Consider the following 18,996-nt stretch of genomic DNA (forward strand, 5'->3'; position numbering starts at 1 on the left):
AGCAGGCATGTGAGCAGCTGCGTTGAGACAAGGATGTCCACTGAATAAAAGCGATGCTAGGGTCATAGTCTGAATGACTTTCTCACTGGAAATGTGTATGTCTAAAGACAATTCCCACCCCAGGATGTTACAGTTAGAAAAACTGGTGCCACGCTTGCCCCAAGATCAAGGTCACATTTCAACCCAGATTGCTTTATTCATTTGCTTGATAAAGACAAGTTCAGCATTTGGTTTCATTTCCCATATACAATAGCCCCAACCATTCCATTACCTCTAAGGAAAAAGCAAGCCAGAGAAAGATATTACCTTCTCCTCTCAATTTGGCATGTGTTTCCCTAAGGCGCTCTTCTCCTTCTGCTTCTTGCCATTGCACATCCTAAGTGAAAGCCAGACACTTGCAGAGGTAGTCCTGGGATGGAGCACATTCCTTCCCGTGTTCTCTTCATGAATTTGCAGGAGAAACAGATTTGTGCCCTGAAATGCACACCTAGTTGGAGCTGTCAGTGCACGCAATAGCCCTCCTGAGCAACCTCTCCAGTGCCCCCTTGACCTCTCTGTTCCTTAGACTGTAGATGAGTGGATTGATGAGAGGTGTGAGGACTGTGTGAAAAAAGAACAATTTGTTGAGCTGCCTCAGTGGCACTGTTCTGGGCAGCATGTAGACAATGATGAGGGTCCCACAGAAAACAATGACCATAGTGAGGTGAGAGGAGCAGGTGGAAAAGGCCTTATGCCTCCCTATGCTGGATGGGATCCTGAGGATGGCAGCTATGATGCAGACATAGGATGCCAGAGTGAACAGAAATGGGAAAACTACATCTGGGAAAGATAATATGATAATAAGAATTCTGATCATGCCAGTGTCACTGCAGGAAAGTTCTAGCAATGGAGCTTCTTCACAGAAGAAATGGTCAATTGCATTGGGGCCACAGAACCTTTGGCGAGCTATGAAAGATGTGATTCCTGTAGAAATTAGCAGCCCCACAACCCATGATCCAGTCACCAGTTGGAGGCATACCTTCCAGTTCATGAGGCCTGAATAATGCAGCGGTTTACATATGGCCAGATACCGGTCATAGGACATGGCAGCCAGAAGGTAACACTCAGAAGTTGCAAAAGTACCAAAGAAGAAAAACTGTGCCATACATCCTTGCACAGAGATGGTCCTGTCTCCAGGCAGGAAGCTGACTAGTAGCCTGGGAAGGATGCTGTATCTGTAGCAGGTCTCTAGGCTAGACAGATTCACCAGGAAGAAGTACATGGGTGTGTGGAGATGTGGGTCTGTGATGACAAGCACAATGATGAGCATGTTCCCAACCATGGTTACTGTGTATATGGTCAGGCAGAGGACAAAGAGAGGTGTCTGGAGTTTATGGGCATCCCCCAGTCCCGGCAAGAGGAACTCCATCAGCAAAGTCTGGTTGTCCCATTCCCCTCTCTCCATGCTGTGTTGCAGATATTTCTTTTCCCCGCTTGCCAGGCCGGAGAGCTGCGAGACAGAGTTTTTCTTGATGTGTGATTTCACAAAGGAATGGTGATGGCAACTTCTTCTGGAGAAAGCATGGATGCTTACACACACCTGAGAGTTTTCTGTAAGAAAAAGAAGAGGAGAGAGGAGAGGAGAGGAGAGGAGAGGAGAGGAGAGGAGAGGAGAGGAGAGGAGAGGAGAGGAGAGGAGAGGAGAGGAGAGGAGAGGAGAGGAGAGGAGAGGAGAGGAGAGGAGAGGAGAGGAGAGGAGAGGAGAGGAGAGGAGAGGAGAGGAGAGGAGAGGGACATCTGAATCAATGAGGCAATGTGAAGAAGCAAGACTGCTCTAGAAGGAAGGAAATAGGTCAGAGAAGATCATGTGCTTCATATCTTTTACCCTTTAGCTGCAGTCTCTGAGTGCATTTGGGCAGCCTTCCTCCAGCAGCACAGAACCTGCACCTCCACACTTCAATGTGTGCTCTCAGAGCTCTCTACTGTGATAGGGAAAGGGATGGCAAGTGGGAGCTGAGTTGGGGCAGGCACAGTATCTAGTATGTGATGGAGATAAACACGCAGTAGGCATTTGTGTATGTGAGCAGGGAAGCCCCATGCTGAGAAACAAAGCCCTCTGCCCAATCCTTCTCCTTGCATTCCTGCAAAATTGGGGAAGGATACACCGATGTGCATGCGATTTCCCATCTTATGACTTTATAGCTTTTACAGTAAATTGGACACAAACATGGCAGGTGCCTACACAGAACAGACAGTTGCTGGGAAGGACTGGCACCTCAAAATGGTCAATCACACCAGCTCCATGACAGCCCTCTCCTGGGCTGGGAAGAGCTGTTCTATGAGGTACTGTTATGGAAAGAGGGTCCCAAAATCAGCTGGAGAGCAGCGTAGGGTCTAATGTGAGAAAGCTGAAGACAGGAGACTGGTCCCTGAGACAAAAGTGAGAGAGAGAAAGATAAATGAAATTTCACTGTGAGAGATGAAGTGACATGTGCAGGCACCCTGTCCCCACACACCTGCCCAGACCCTTCCTACAGCCCAGCTGAGGTATGGGAGTGCCCCTGAGCTGGCTCCCACAGAGCAGCAGCAGAGCTCTAACTGAGCAGTGACAGCCTCACTGCCTGAGACCTCAGCAATGCTGAAGACACAGAGGCAGTATCTGGAGGAAGGAGTGAGCTCAGGAAGGAAGACACTCAGAAAAGGACAAGACAGAGGCACAGGTCTTGTTTAAGCAACACCACACCAGCTCCCATGAGGTAAGTAACAACACCAAATTTGCCTGTGCAAATGCAGCACCTACCTGTAACCCTCACTGTGAACACTGACTTCTCTGATGGTGCCTGAAAACAAAACCCAGGGGCTGGATCCCACAGCCGGTTGCTTCCTGTTCACTTCCTTCCCTTGCTTCTTATCTCTGCAGACCCCAACATAGGCAGCTACGCTCCTGTACTCTGCTTCCAGCAGTTTCTGCTGTGAGGCAGCAGCAGCACCTGAATGTATCTGCTCTCTAAACTCTCCCACTGCTTATAGAAGGAATCAGCCTCCTGAAGGGTCTTGCTGCATCTCCTCTCCTTGGGACTACAGGGAGTGAGCACTGTGTAACTAGTTCCTGGGGGAAGGAAGTTCTGAGCTTGTGGAAAGTGTGTAAACAACTCCAGCAAGGGCTGCCCTTCCCCAGACCTCTGTGGCAATTCAGCCTGCTCTGAGGAAGAGCAAAACTGAGGTAGAATAATAAGCAATGGCTTCTGTAAACCCTGCAGCAAAGATAAGAAAGACCCCAGGAAAGGGATTCAGATCTCTCCCTGAAGAAGACTACATTGGAAATGACTCCAGAATCAGGCAGCTGTGGCTCATGACAGTCTTTTTTCCTATGTCTACCAATGCTCAGTGGGGAGAAAAAGAAACAAGCAGCAGGCATTTTCTCCAGTTCATGGTGACCTGCGAGGTGGGATGGGATGTCACCTTCGGGGGTGCCAGGATTTGTCTTCAGAGGAGAGAGGCCACCCAAATCTCACTTTGCTACATAGGGGCTAGACCCATCTGGGCTGAAGTGAGCTGAGCTGCCCATATGTCCCCATAGTTTTGAAACACCTTTTCAAAATAAGTCCACAGTGCCTTGTCTGGTGCCTTGCCTTTTCTCTCCAGTGGCTGGCAAGGCAGGAAAGGGTGGCCAGTGCAAATGGACTTTTGTGCCCTGGCTCTTCATGACGGCTGAGATGTATGTCAAAGAAAGGGTGAGTTTCTGCTGAGAGTCGCACTCTGACTGTGAGTACCAACATGGAGATGCCCACATCTGGACTCCACATGCGTGGTCCTCACCTTGTCAGTAGTGGCTGAAGGAGGAAGCCTGTCACCTGCACACTAGAGTATTTTCACTGCCCAGTGGGTCTCTTTGGCCTCCCACCGCCACTCCAAGAGGGGCAGAGTTGCCTCCAACCCTTGTGTCATAGCTCTCTGACCTATATAGATGCCTCAAACAGCCCATGGGCAACAGAACTGCTTCCAGGGTCCTATGTTCAGACAATCCCATCCTAGCACTGCATGTGGATGTTCAGCTGGACGGTGTTGACTTTTCGTCTGGATCCCAGCCTATGAATTTGTGCCTGTGTCTCAGGAAGGATTTACAGTCCACTTTAGAGGGCCTAGGGTATCCCATTCACATTCCACTGCTGGTCCAGGTCAACCTGCCTCTCCTAGAGGTCCTGGGTTCTCTCTGCCACCCCTAAGCAAGGCCTTGCGTATCCCAATTTATGTCAGAGGACTAGTGATTGCAATGATGTGTAATTGTCTCCTGGTTTCAGCTGGGATAGAGTTAATTTTCTTTCTAGGAGATGCTATGTTTTGGGTTTGGTGTGAGAATAATGTTGATAACACGTGTTGTTTTAGTTATTGCTAAGCGATGTTTACACTGGTCAAGGATTTTTTCAGCTTCGCATAGAAACTGAGAGGAAGCTGTCCTGGGTTGAGCGACACAGGACTAACTTCTCTTTTAATACTTGGGAGAACTCCCCTTTTAGAAGACTCTAGTGTTTGAATTCATGAAAATATTTACTTTATAGCTGGCTAGGCTATGTGAGATTCAAGGTCTCAATGTTTTCGAGCCTTGCCAGGTGAAGGGATGAGGAGGAGCAAGGTCTGGGCATTTGACTCAGGCTGGCCAACAGGATTATTTAGTACCATGAACGTCATATTCAATATAAATTAAAAGTTTGCTGTGTAGTCTCTCTCCCCCTTGGTGTCAATGGTCCAGAGAACTTCTTGCCCTGGTGACAGACCCCAATGCCTTCCCTTCCTCCTGAAGCCATTGCACTCACAGTGCCTGACATTTGCCCAGTCAGTGGGCTTTCTAAAGCTTTTCCACAACTACCATCAAGGACAGCAGAGCTGATGATGATGGACATTGCCATGTCCTTGGGCACAGGTATGCGGGCCCAGATGTAGATGTCATATCCAAGTGCCTGGTGCCCTGTCTACTGTGGCCTAGATTGCTTCCTGGCAGCCTGGAGCCAGAGCAGGAGCTAGCTTGGGGAAAGGAGGTACTAAATGTGGGACCAAGAGAAAACACAGCAGTGCAGACCCCAGTACTACATACGGTTTGTCGGCTAGAGGGTTCTGAGTCTTCAAGTGGACCCCATACATTGATTTGAGTCTATTGCCCAGTAAGCATTACCCAGTTCATTTAAGACAGCCTGGACTATTTCATTAGTCCTCCCTGTTTCAGTTTTTCGGAGGGGCCAACTTTTACAGATGACCAACAAGACCAACTTTTAGAGATGACCAGCTTACAAGACCAACTTTTACATATGATCTCTGCAAGAAACAAGAACAGGAATGATAGGATTCACCTTGGAGGCTTAGTTCAATTGCCCCGTATTGCTGTTGATATGTAGATGCCCTGGAGTATTCAAAACATGCATGAATCAGCACATGTGCGTGAAAATTGGTATGTTTAGAGAGATATTTCTCCCATTCCAGAACAGATGTACAGAGGAGATACATGAATCATCTCCAGAAATACTGTTGCTTCTGGAAGGTGGGGGCAGACAACCAGTTCAGATTCAAGTGTCCCACTTGGAGACCTCTATGATTAGGTGAAATAAGACCTATACTGGTTTTTTTTCAGCTGCCACAGTGATGTCTCCATCTGAGATGCTCACCTGGACTCCTTTGATCACCCCTGTGCAGAGGGAAGAAGTTTGGAAGAATGATTCCTCTTGCTACAAAATAAAATGCCTAAGAATGGTGAAATAACTGCCCTTTTGAAGAGCTACTCTCCTCCCATTGAGTGTAAAAAATGACTTGTTACCCATCTACCATTTCAGGGGTCTGCATTTGGGGAGAGAAATTCCTTCTTTCGTGACTTTGCCAAATGCCTTGAAGTGTTTCTATAGCCAAGCCAATGGAATAGTTGAATGATGGACTGCTAGTGTCAGGTGCTGCATTTCACATGTGGAAGGGCCCTGACTCATTTAACATGGAACATATTATTTTGAGTATTTTTAATTATAAGCTAATAAATGTGTTTGGAAATAGAGTGGAGGGAAGGGAAATGTCAACTTTGTTGACAGTCTTATGTGAGGTGTAATGACTACTGGTAGAGATACTACCCATGGTCAAATATATCTTAAATCAGGGTAAGAGCCAATGAGATAGCCAAAAGAATGAAGCATCCAGAAAACATAAAATTAAAAGAATAAATACGTGTGTCTGCTTCTGTAAAGCATAAAGCCACCTGTTGGAAGTTCTGTCAGACATTTACATTAATCCCTTATAAAATTAATCACGTAGCAAATTGAAATACAAACCTGCAGTGGATACCATCTCCACCTCTGGTAGGCAGCTGGGTGGGATTTCACATCACTTACTGTCATAGTCCAATAATCTCTGACCAGGTTCTTCTAGAAATTCCACACAAGGACAGTTTAATGCATAATACCAGATTCACTTATCTGAAGATATGTGATGTTACATGGCATTTGGATTTAGCAAAGTGATACAACAATGTACTGAAATCACAACACAAGCACAATATATGAATTCCAATATACAGTTGGATTACAATACACTTTACCTGTCCCTATACACTCACCATCATGATGATGTCCCACTTGCAGGGAACAAATCCATGGGTTGAAGCCAGTTCAAGTTCATTGCTCTCTTCAAAGTTCATTTGTCTGGTTGTTCACTTTTTATACTCTGAATGTCATCATGTTTGGATGTCAGAAAGTCCAGCAGAAAGGAAATCTCCTTGCAGGAGCTGAAGGCCAGCTGAGCAGAAAAGACACTCTGAGACTGGTAGCATCAGCTACATGAAGGAGAAGCTACTCTGTTTAACCTCCTCCCCTCAGACCTCACACCCCCTCCACCACTGTGAGCTGTTCTACTCGTAATATCTCTTTTATGGTACTGGAGAATCACTAGTGTGGCAGTAAGTGTAGCCTTCATGAAGCCCTGAGAGATTCCTATATCTGTGGACTAGTTTTTTCCTCTATGCACAGTGCTTTTGGCCATTAGTCTTTGGTGGCTCTGGAGAGCAGCTGTGTTGGAAGGTGACAAAAGCAGCCATGGTAACCAAAAGGAGTAATTAGCTGAATTTTCTTTCCTGAAGCAGTGCAGGTGTTTGCAGTGAGGTCTTCTGAGGTGACACACAAAGATCAGTCTTTGTGCCAAGGTGGGAGTGGGTTGGGTCCGAAGGAGAGACAGGAGAAAGAGAATCAGAGAGATGGAAAAACAATGAGGCACCTGGAGAAAAGAGGTGGTCTGTGTCTGTGGGAAACTGAATGGTGAATTATTAGCTTCATTTGCACACAAAACCAGGGTAAGAATATTGTGGTCTGGGTCCCAGTAGGAGGATGATTCTTGTTGTGTTCATGCCCAGTGAAATTGCAAAGACGTGTGAGAGAGGGTTCAGGGTTTCATGAAAAAAAGGCATTTGAGAGACCAAATAGTGAATATGTTACAATATGTGTGCACTACTAGCTAATGCTATGATGCATTTTTCTGTCCCTTTTACATCTGATTCTGGTTCTGCTCATGGGAGAAATCTTTTCCTGTCCCTTTATGTTCATAACTTCCTGGGTGGCCTGTAAAGCAAATTAAATCACTTAGAATTGCTTCAGGTTTTGGAGGAAGAATTTTCCAAGACTGAGTAGTCACTAAGAAGTACAAACAGAAGACATGAGCTCATTCAACATGTTCACACCTTCTGTGTCTCTTTGACCACAGCTGGGGCTGGATCTGGAAAAACATTGTGGCTGCAGGGACCTCCAGAACCATCTCCCACATGGTCGTGGGCAAGGTTTCTTGTGTTACCTCCTGCCATGGAGGACTCATTTTCCACAGTGACTGTCCCCTTAAGAGCAGAGAAAATTGCTCGTCACTTGTTCCCCCTATCCAAATCCCAGGGCAGGAAGGAAGAGACTGGCCACCAGAAGATTTCTCCCACTAAGGCTTGACTCAGGAGACATCATTTCCTATGGGGTCAGGAGCCTTTTGGCTTCTTCAGGTTTTATGGTTAATGACCTGCTTGCCTCTGAGAGGCAGAAATGCTCTGTGCTAGGCTTGAGTTGTGCTGGAGTAACTAGATGATCTTTGAAAGTGTCAGGGGCCTGAGCTCTGCCTGTGAAGGAAATGATGCGAGGTGATTTTTTCCACACTAGGTAAGGGATTCAGGCTTCCCATGGAACTATTCCTGGGCCTGAATGTCTGTCTTCCTCTTATTGTGGAGCACTGCTTGCTTGCTCCTGAATAAGGAAAGGCAACATAGATGTCTTCACTTTTGTGCTCTGCTTCTCTAAATGTTGGATCATACACTTCAGGAAAGCAGAGAGGAACAGCGATGTGGGGGTCTATGAAGAACAGACCTCACCCTTCTTTGTGAGACTTGAGAATTTGACCAGGGGACTGTGACTTCCAGCACCATTTGCTCTAACCACTAGGCCACACATTTCCTCCAGACATGGACTCCCAAGTCCAACCCTTCGAACTAGAGCTCAACAGCCACCCCTCCGTACTGAAAACCCAGGAGTCCAAACTGCAGTCTTCCAGAGTGTGGGATTCTAGGCTTTGCCCAGACATGGGATCAATCAACAGAGCTGGATCCACAATGTGCAGTTTACTGCTTCTCCAGCTCTCAGGAATGTAGACTTTCTTCAGTTTGCAATTCTTTATAAAGCAATGTCTTATTCTGCGTTGGTACTTCTTTGTCATGCCTAAAGAAAATGACTGCCCAGACAAAAATAGGGTGTCCAGGCAGTGGCTGTGTAAACTCATCGTCTGTCTTGGCATCAGAGGGTCAATGTACCCTCACTGTTCTAAATTATGGTAACCAGTTTATCCCAGATGAAGGTCTGATTCTGCTTTGCTTAAGGAATAAGTGGTAGATCAGAGTAAAGATGACCTTACAGAGCTTTGACAAAGATTTTCTGTCACAAAATGTCAAGCTCCTATGCCAACTTGTTTTGTACATGGTAATTTCACACTGCGTTCATTTCTGAATTGCTTAACTGGCTGTGTACTTGCAAGGTGAGTCATCCCCAGAGCTCATTGGGAAGAGCTAATAACACAAACCCATGGTGCCTCTTTGCCATAGTTCAAAATCTTGTATGGAGAACTCAGAGGGTGCGGATGGAAAGAAGAGAGAAGGCTCCAAGTTCCATCTCGTTAGTTCGCCCAGGATTAGCTGGCTTTTCTCCTACGCTGGTGCAGCCACCCATGACTCTAAGGTGTGGGCCATGGACTTTGTGCTGGTTGGGAAGACAGAGCCAACCCTGGTTATTTGTCTGGGACAGCATTGGCCTGCTCTTCTGCCCTTGCTAGGAACAGTAGAGAAAACCCTGCTGGGAACCAGGAGTTCTAGGGCCAGCGTCCAGCCCCTCCGGGCACTGTTAGCAAGTTGCCGAATGCCCAGTGTTACAAAGCGAAAAGAGGCACTGGTCAGCCCTGCCTGGCTGCTCCTAACTGAGGAGTTTTGTCAGGCTTAGGGGGTTGTTATGTCCTAAAAGAAAGAAACTGCATTGGAGTTGAAGCTGCCAGGCAAATTCCAGGCATTCAGCCAGACCACATCTACATGTAAGGAAACAACATAAGACATATAGAATAGCCCCTCTTGACAAAGACTCAAATGTTCCTCAAGTTTGCAGAAAATAAATAAAGAAATGAATACATTAAACCTTGCGGCTCCCTGGTGACTGCAAACTCCTTAGAGAATGATGCGGGGGTGCTGAACCAGCCAGAGCTTCTGTGCAGGAAGTCATGTTGCAGCAGTGGGCTGAGAGTCTGGGACAAGCTCAACTTGTTATGAGCTGCAAATACTGAGGTGAGGAAATAGAAATAAAGCTGAGCTGATGAAGCTACCTCCAGCATTAATTACTGTTAAACACACTCTCTTCAACATGCAAAAAATTGCTAATTAGAAGATGGAAATTTTTTATTATCATGTCATTTCCTCTCTCTCTTAATGTAATTACCTACCCTCTCAGCAGGTTTTCATTTCTTCCTCCCTTCAGTTTTGTTTGTGAGGGGCTGGAAGGTGTGCTGGGTCAGAGTAGAGGTTTAGTTTCTGCTGCAGGGATCCTTGAGCAGGACTTTGGGTGGATGCATACCAGCATGCCCAGCAATTACCTGCAAGCAGTTCAGGAGCTCCCCTTCCTCAGGTAGATTACATCCTCTAATATCTTCACGTCTGCTGGTGAAAACAATAATTTGGAAAGCTTCTGGCTACCCCTGGGACATGTAAGCAACACCCCATCCTCTCTTCCTGCAATGCAACTCTCTCCCTTTCTTCTCCCACTATACAGGAAAATGTGCCATCCTTAAAGATCATCTTCTGTTCAAGCCACCTCCTCAGCACAACTTGATGCAGAGCAAGAGAAATCCTTCCCCAAGAGCCTGTGGGAATACTGCCCTCTAAGGGCCTCCTGCAGGCCCCAGGATCCCCACCAGAGCCCAGCACTGGTGAGGGTCCACATCTGCAGGATATCTTCTGAGGCTGCGAGGACATTTCTGGGGAGAGACAAAGCAAGGCAGAGCCTCATGGCTCTGGAGAAACCTTCCTTAACCCCAAGGTACAGGTCCTGAAAGGGGCCTACTCAGCATGTCCCACTCTACCTTTCCTCTGGGAATGGTGAAGGGTGATCATACACCAGAGCTTTCACTAGCAGATTTAGGAGGCTGCAGAAACTGGACAGGGCACAGCCCCCATGGTGTGCTGGAATGACAGGAACAAGGATTTCAAGGACAGGAGTGTGTTCATACAGGCAGAAGATGTGCCAGAAAGGTCCCATGTAAGCAGCTGATGTTGGCCTGGGCCCAGCTACTTGCACTCGTGCAATCCTTAGCCTGACACTTCAGTATGAGAGGGCATGTTGCACTCTTCTTTCTTCCTCCACCCCCCTCCTCCCACCTTGCTCCCTCCCAACTTGCCAGACAGGCATTTGTTGTCTCTTCCTCAGGTGAGTGGGCTGTGTTGCTGGGATTGAATTTAAGAATACTGCCAGCCTGTTTGGCTTCCTGCCCACTCTGGGAAGTGTCTGGGAGTTGTCCGCATACACTACTGATGTGTCTGGAGCTTTATTCTACCCCGAAGTGCTCCAGATCTTCTCTGTTGGGGTGAGATCGAGCATCTCGCTTAAGTCCATAGCTAACTTGTGTGGATGTATGTGTGCTTGCTTGTGTGGACATTTGTGCATGCGGATCCCTGTGAATGCATGTGGGTGCACAAAGTTGTGCATAACTCCATGCAGATCGGCATGATCATGTGTATTTGTGTGTTCTTGTGGGTCACTCATCACGAGGGAATGTGCTGCTCATGGCACTCTCTACTGCTCTATGAGCACTACAGAGCAGCAGGTTCTGAAGGTTTCAGTTGGACCCCTTGTTTTCATCATGATCTCACTTATTGACATCATAAGGAATGTCACAACCACATACACATAGACTCATGTGAAAACGTGCTCACACACACAAAGGATGCACATACATGCATGGTTATTTGGACACACATGTATGTATTATTACAAGCATGTGTACATAGATGTATGTGCACATCTCACACACATATATAGGTGAAAACACATGCAACGGGCCTGCACAAACACATTTACTCACATGTTAGCACACAGGCACTGGGTCTCTCTGGGATGGAGTTAACGTTCCTCTTATTAGTTCTTATAGTACTGTGCTTCACATTTGTAGCTAGAACGGCGCTGATAACACACTAATGTTTTGACTACTGCTGAGCAGTGCTTCCACAGCAGCAAGGCTGTCTCTCCAACTCCCTCTCCTGAAGGTCAGTAGGCTGGGGGTGGGCAAGAGGCTGGGAGGGGACATAGCCAGAACGGCAGACCCAGATTGACCAAAAGGATATTCCATATCATATGACATCATGCTCAGCAATGAAATGCAAAAGAAAGGAGGAGGAGTTGGGGGGCATTTGTTATTAAGGTGTTTGTCTTCTGAAGCAACAGCTACACAAACTCTGGCCCTGCTTCCCAGGAGTGGCTGGACATCACCTGCTGATGGCAAGTAGAGAATAGATCTTTTTGCTTTGCTTTGCTTCTATGTGCAGCCTTTGCTTTTCTCCATTAAACTGCCTTTATCTTGACCGACGAGTTAAACACCTTATTTTTCTCCCCCTGTCCCACTGAGGAAGGGGACTGAGAGAGCAGCTTGGTGGACATCTGGTGGCCAGACAAGGTCAACTCACACCAGTCTTTTTGGTGCTCAATGTGAGGCTTGAAATAATGGTAGTTTTGAATTGAGCATGCTATGGTTGCAATAGTTACTAAATGAAAGGCTTTTGTGTGGGTCACAGAGTGTTCCTGCTGCACTGCTGTCATGGTTTTGGCCAAATTGGCCAATGGCCGGTGACAGATGCTCCCCCTCACCTCTCGTACATGGAGAGAAGGAGGAGAGATAAAAAGATTTACGAGTTTAGAAGAAACTAAACTAATGAAATATTAATAAAAAAATAAAAAGGAAAATAATGAAATAGATGCAGTATATACAAAACCATATTAAGCTCCCAGGATGACATCACTGGCAGGCACTGGGGAAGTTCCAGACTGGACTCAGCGATGGGTGGGAACTGGATTCCACAGCTGGAGTCAGGAACCCACAGATCGGGATCAAAGGAAGATAAACAGACAGGGTCCTCCTTGGATGTCAGCCATTGAAGGAGAGAGAGCTGACACTTTGATCCCTCACCCTCAGCTTTTATACTGAGCATGGGGCAGATGGGATGGAATACCCCTGTTTGTCAATTTTGGGTCACCTGTCCTGTCCACTTCTCCCTGCAGGTGGGACCCCTCTATACTTTTCCACTTTCGACGCTCCAATGGGGCAAATAACGAAATTAGATGACCTTGGTTGTTATAGAAATAAGTATAAGCAAGAGCCTCTGTGTGTACCGTTCCTTGGCACTAACTGTAAACATTGGTCTTATCACTCTGAGAACGAACCATTTTCGACACAACAGGCTGTTAATTTCAGAGAGTTAGAAGAGGCCTAGCTAATAGGTAAAATTACTGAACAGAAAGTTGGTTCTGTTTTACCTCAAACCAGGACAACTGCTTATCTCTTTATTTGTTTGTACTTGGAACATGTTAACAGAACCAAAGGCTATGTGCTTTGTCCTCGCATTGAGGACCTTACTGTGCTGGGGGAGGTGTTTTGTGGAGAGGATGAGGGAATACACCTCCCTCTTCCCATACAGGACTGATGTGGGTTCTTTTGAGGTGCAGGCTCCTGAGGTCCCTGTTCGCCTATATGTGAGGTGTTTAATTAACAGCTGTACTAATTAACACCATTGCCTTATTGTCAGGTTTGTGGAATCCAGTGTCATTCTGGTGTAGGAGACAATATTTGGGTGAGGCAACAGTGAAACATGCCCTGGGGTGGTCAGTCCCTGGGTGGCAGGGTGTGTGGAAGGATTTGGGCAAGTGCTTAGGGGGGTTATCAGGTCCCATAGCATGGGATTTTACACTTGGATAAGCTAGCAATTCTGGTAAATTGATGTGCCACCTTGCTGTCCTGGTTTGGGCCAAATCGGCCAATGATGAGACGACAGATGCTCTCTCCCACCTCTCTCTCCAAGGAAAGGAGGAGGACAGATAAAGAGATTTACAAGTTTAGAAGGAACTAAACTACTTTAATGAAATACAAATAATAAAATAAAAAGGAAATAATGAAATGGGTACATCAAAGGGCTACAAAGATGATTAGGGGACTAGAACATCTCTCTTATGAAGAAAAGCTGAGGGCCTTGGGTCTTTTTGGACTGGAAAAAAAGAAGACTGAGGGGGGATCTTATCAATGTTTATAAATACTTAAAGGATGGGTGTCAGGAGGATAAGGACAGTCTTTTTTCAGTGGTGCCCAGCAACAGGACAAGAGGTAACGGGCACAAACTTGAGCATAGGAAGTTCCACCTTCATATGAGGAGGAACTTCTTTACTTACTGTCTTCCTGTCCATCCCTCCCTCTGCTCTCATCTCACCTTCTCTCAGTCTGTTCTTCAACCAACTCTCACTGTTTCTCTCCTTTCCTCTGTGTCTTTCTGAATTATGAAGATGTACCCTGGGAACTCTTCTCCTTATCATCTCTTTATGTTCCTGACTGCTTCTGCAGAATTTGTTCTGGAAAACAGAAGGCAGGTCTGGGCAGAAAGCAGTTTTTGAGGTTGTTTACTTGTTTTTCTCCCCAGCAGTGGCTGTGAGCTGGCCCAGCCCGGCCCTGTGCCCCGGGTTGCTTCCCCTGCCCAACCAGCCAGGCACGGGATCAGCATTGGGCCCTACAGCCCTACAGGTCGATCCCTGACACAGCTGTAGAGCACCCCAACCAGGCAGAACACTTCTCCTGTCACTCACTCCATTGCCTTCCACGTTCCCCCCCAGGATGGAGAGAGAACTCCTCTGCATTGGCATAGGTGTTGGGAGAGGAAATCATGACGGGAGCAGTGGCAGTGTCTGGCAGTGCCTAGGAAGGAGTTAGTGCAGCTTCCAGCCCCTCTGACTCCCAGCAAGGAGCCACACCTTTCCAGCCTGCAGAGGGAGACAGGCAGCAGAGATCCTTCTGCCTGTGGGTACAAGGACAGCCCTCAGTCCTGCTGCAAGGACTGGGCATTGCTGCCTCACAGTGGGTAGGGGCTGCTTCTGTTGTTGTTTTTTTTGAGACCACTAACATAACCATGGAAACCCTGAGCAGGGTTAGAACAAGAAGACCCATCTGACATGTTGCTGTTACCTTTTTCATTAAAAAAAACCCAAACCAAACCAAAATCTGTTTTCTTGTTTGGTTACTTTGTAAACACGCTCAGGTACATAATCCTGCAATTTCATAATCTCCTTCTGAGGCATTGCTGTGTCTGCTAGGACTTAATCTCAAGAAGTTAGCTCAAGTTCAACACCAGCAGGAGTAAGGAAACTAGAAGTTACCAACACCTTCACACATTCCTCACAGTGACTACTTTTGAGACCTTGTTGTCCTTTTGAAAGGCTTGTTGTACATGTCTTCCTCAACCCCAAACACAATGCCTTTGGTGATGATGTAAGGTCTTGGAGATTGAATGAATGTTTGAACCAGACATTTGTGTTAAAGACACTTTTGGGGGCTCAAAGGAAGTTGAGTTCATACTTCAAGAGTGAAATTTGCTTTGCAGAGATGTGGTGTTGAAGGTCTGAGCTTGACTGCGAGAAAGAGGCCTTTGGGAGGAGAGTCCTGGGTCCAGCCAGTCCCTGGGGAACCTTTGTGCCTGGCCCTACCTCTATCTAGACAGTATCTATCGACAAGGTGGATATGTGTGCGCTCGAAGTGGGCCTTCTCCACTCGGAGGATGGAGACCTCATGTCCGTCTGGGTACTGTATGGCCAGAGAAAATCAGCATGGACACCTCCCTTGATGGGGAATGAATGGGCTCATTGAGATCACCATGACACGTAAGGTGCTGGAAGGCTCCTGGCAGCCTTCTCTTGCCTAACAGTGGACTTGCATGATCTGTTCCTTAGTCATACATTTTCGGGTGTCCAAGGCCCAAGGACAATGTGACCCAGAGTTTGGAGGCAGCAGTTCTACAGCAGGTATGTCTGCCTGAGAGGCTGCTTCTGACTTAGAGGGCGGCAGTAAAAAGCCCAGCTGCTGCCTCAGTGGTCAAGCAAGAATCCCCAAGTGCTGAAAAACCTGACCCTGGCCCTAGGCAACCTGTGGCATAGCAATGATCGCAACTTGATTGCTTTCCTTGGCATGAGCACCAGTCTATCATTTCTCTTGAGAACACCCCCTGGGTCAGCAGTGTGGGCATGCAAGGAGATCTGTCTTGAGCAGCGGTTGCAGAGGTTTTCTCCACTCTCCACAGTGAGGTTTGGAGTCTGCTTTGGCCCAGCAGAGGAAGGAGAAGACGGGAACCTGTGAGAAACAATTCAATCTTTCTGTGAACTCTGTGGGCAACCTGTGAAAGGGAAAGCATGACAGTCCTGTTTTTTCTGGCAGTCTTGGTGGGACTTGCAGCCTTTAGTGAGATGTGTCTTTCAGGCAAGGATTGGAGCAAGAGGAGTTGCTGGCCCAGGCCTCTCATATGCTGCTGTGGATGGATAAATCCAAACCTTGGGTAGATTCTGGGAGGTTCTCGCCTGTGCTGTCTGTGGAGAACTTGCAGGTGCTTTTCCGTGTGTGGGATGCCAAGCTGCAGAACAGCACCTCCTGTCTCTCCACTGAGCCCACATTGGTGCTCCCAGTGCGCAGCATAACACAGAAAGAGGGGGGAGGTGCGTGTTCACTGTGAAGTGATTCCCTCCCCAGCACTGTTTGCATGTACGTCTGCCCTCAGCTTGTCCAGAAAAGGCCTGTTGGGGTTGTGGTGAGGTTGGGTCTCTGCCTCCCCAGCCTGTGCAGCAGCGACAACCATCATTAACAGCATGCTAGTGTGACTTTTCTGTCTGAGTTCAGATCCAAGGTCTTGGGAAAAGAGCAAAACAGTCCAGTAAAACTGTAAGGTTGGAGGACTGCCTGGGCTTCAGGGAGAGCTATTGAGGGATGCCACACGGACCCCAGCAGGCTCTATCAACACCCCTGAGCTGAAACTAACTGTGGCATGGGAATGAGTATTAAAAAGATGTATCTGACTGGCTTGTCCTGCTCTTATTCTTACCTCAGCCTCCTCTGAGCACTCCGTTGTAGAAGGGAGCCCTTGTTGTGAGACATGACTGATCTTGTGGCTTTGTCTCCTAGCCAAAATAGCCTGAGGAAGGAAAATCCCTTCCGAGACCAGCACCTGGGCACCAGCCGAATCCTCAGCATGTGAAAAAGATCCCTCAGCCTGAGACTGGGGAAGGTTTTCTGTTCAACCAGATTCCCAGCCATGCCCCAAGCTGTTCCATTGCTTTTCGCATCTCTTCTCTTTGTCAGGAGGCAAAGAGAATGGGGCACCTGAAGAAAAGAGACTTCCTGTGCCTGAGAGGGATGGGAAGGTGAATGGTGACTGAGAAGTGCTGCCATGAATGCCTATAGGCTCTTCAGGAAGGATAGGCAAGCAAGGAGAGGCGGGGGTGTGGCCCTGTATGTTAAGGAGTGTTATGAATGCTTTGAACTTAATGATGGTGATAATGGGGTTGAGTGTTTATGGGTAAGAATCAGGGGCAGGGCTAACAAGGCAGATATCATAGTAGGAGTCTGTTATAGACCGCCCAATCAGGATGAGGAGGCAGATGAAATATTCTATAAACGGCTGGGAGAAGTCTCAAGATCGTGAGCTCTTGTCCTCGTGGGGGACTTCAATTTGCCGGACATCTGCTGGGAATACAATACAGCAGGGAGGGAACAGTCTAGAAGGTTCCTGGAATGTGCAGGGGATAACTTCCTGACACAGCTAGTGAGAGAGCCAACTAGGGAAGGTACCCTGCTGGATCTGTTGTTTGTAAATAGGGAAGGTCTGTGGGGGATGTGAAGGTTGGAGGCTGTCTTGGGAACAGTGACCATGAAATGATAGAGTTTTTGATTCTGCGAGAAGCAAGGAGAGGGGTCAGCAGAACTGCTACCTTGGACTTCCGGAGGGCGGACTTTGGGCTTTTCAGGAGCCTGTTTGACAAAGTCCCCTGGGAGGCAGTCCTCCAGGGCAAAGGAGCCCAGGAAGCCTGGATGATTTTCAAGAAGGAAGTCTTAAAGGCGCAGGAGCAGGCTGTCCCCATGTGCCAGAAGACAAGCCGTCGGGGAAAAAGGCCGGCCTGGCTAAACAGGGAGCTAGTGTTGCAACTTCGGGAAAAAAAGAGGATCTATGGCCTCTGGAAGGAAGGGCAGGCCACTCAAGACGACTACAAAGAGGTAGTTAAGCTATGTAGGGAAAAAATCAGGAGGGCCAAAGCCCAGCTGGAGCTAAACCTGGCTTCTGTTGTCAAGGACAACAAAAAAAGCTTCTATAAATATATTAGCAATAGGAAGAGGACTAAGGATTATCTCTGTCCTCTAGTATATAGGGCCGGCAACATAGTGACCAAGGATGAGGAAAAGGCTGAGGTACTTAATGAAGTCTTTGCCTCAGTCTTCAGCAGTAGGACCAGTTGTTCCCTGAGCACCCAGACCCCTGAGCTAGAAGACAGGGATGGGGAGCAGAATGAAGCCCCCGTAATCCAAAGGGAAACGGTGAGGGACCTGCTTCAGTACCTGGAGGTGAACAAATCTATGGGGCCAGATGGGATCCACCCAAGGGTATTGAAAGAGCTGGCGGAGGTGCTTGCCAGGCCACTTGGTATCATTTATGAGCAGTCCTGGACAACCGGGGAGGTCCCAGCTGACTGGAGGTTAGCAAATGTGACACCCATCCACAAGAAGGGCCGGAAGGAGGATCCGGGGAACTACAGGCCAGTCAGTCTGACCTCGGTGCCTGGGAAGGTCATGGAACAGATCCTCCTCAGTGCCATTACACGGCACATGCAGGAGCACAGGGTGATCAGGCCCAGTCAGCATGGGTTTGTGAAGGGCAGGTCATGCCTATCAAACCTAATATCCTTCTATGATAAGGTGACCCACTTAGTGGATGAGGGAAAAGCTGTGGATGTTATCTACTTGGATTTTTTCAAAGCTTTTGACACTGTTTCCCACAGCATTCTCCTGGAGAAACTGGCTGCTCATGGCCTGGACAGGTGTACTCTTTGCTGGGTAAAAAACTGGCTGGATGGCCGTGCCCAGAGAGTGGTGGTAAATGGAGTTTAATCCAGTTGGTGTCCAGTCACAAGTGGTGTCTCCCAGGGCTCAGTGCTGGGGCCGGTTCTCTTTAATATCTTTATCAATGATCTGGATGAAGGGATCGAATGCACCCTCAGTAAGTTCACAGATGACACTAAACTGGGCAGGCGTGTTGATCTGCTTGAGGGTAGGTTGGCTCTGCAGAGGGATCTGGACAGGCTGGACCGATGGGCTGAGACCAATGGTATGAGGTTCAACAAGGCCAAATGCCGGGTCCTGCACTTGGGTCACAACAACCCCATGCAGCGCTACAGGACTGGGGCAGAGTGGCTCGAAAGCAGCTCG

At 47.7% G+C, this 18,996-nt stretch overlaps 1 protein-coding gene across 1 annotated transcript; it reads right to left on the reverse strand.

Annotated features, from left to right (window-relative positions):
- Nucleotides 1-487: 487 nt before the first annotated feature.
- Nucleotides 488-1,444, reverse strand: LOC141732599 (olfactory receptor 2D2-like). Its single transcript, XM_074561870.1, has one exon. It carries the CDS (start codon nt 1,442-1,444, stop codon nt 488-490), a length of 957 nt encoding a protein of 318 aa, XP_074417971.1.
- Nucleotides 1,445-18,996: the final 17,552 nt, after the last annotated feature.

The sequence above is a fragment of the Larus michahellis genome, chromosome 18 (genome assembly GCF_964199755.1).
Source record: "Larus michahellis chromosome 18, bLarMic1.1, whole genome shotgun sequence".
Lineage (NCBI taxonomy): Eukaryota > Metazoa > Chordata > Aves > Charadriiformes > Laridae > Larus > Larus michahellis.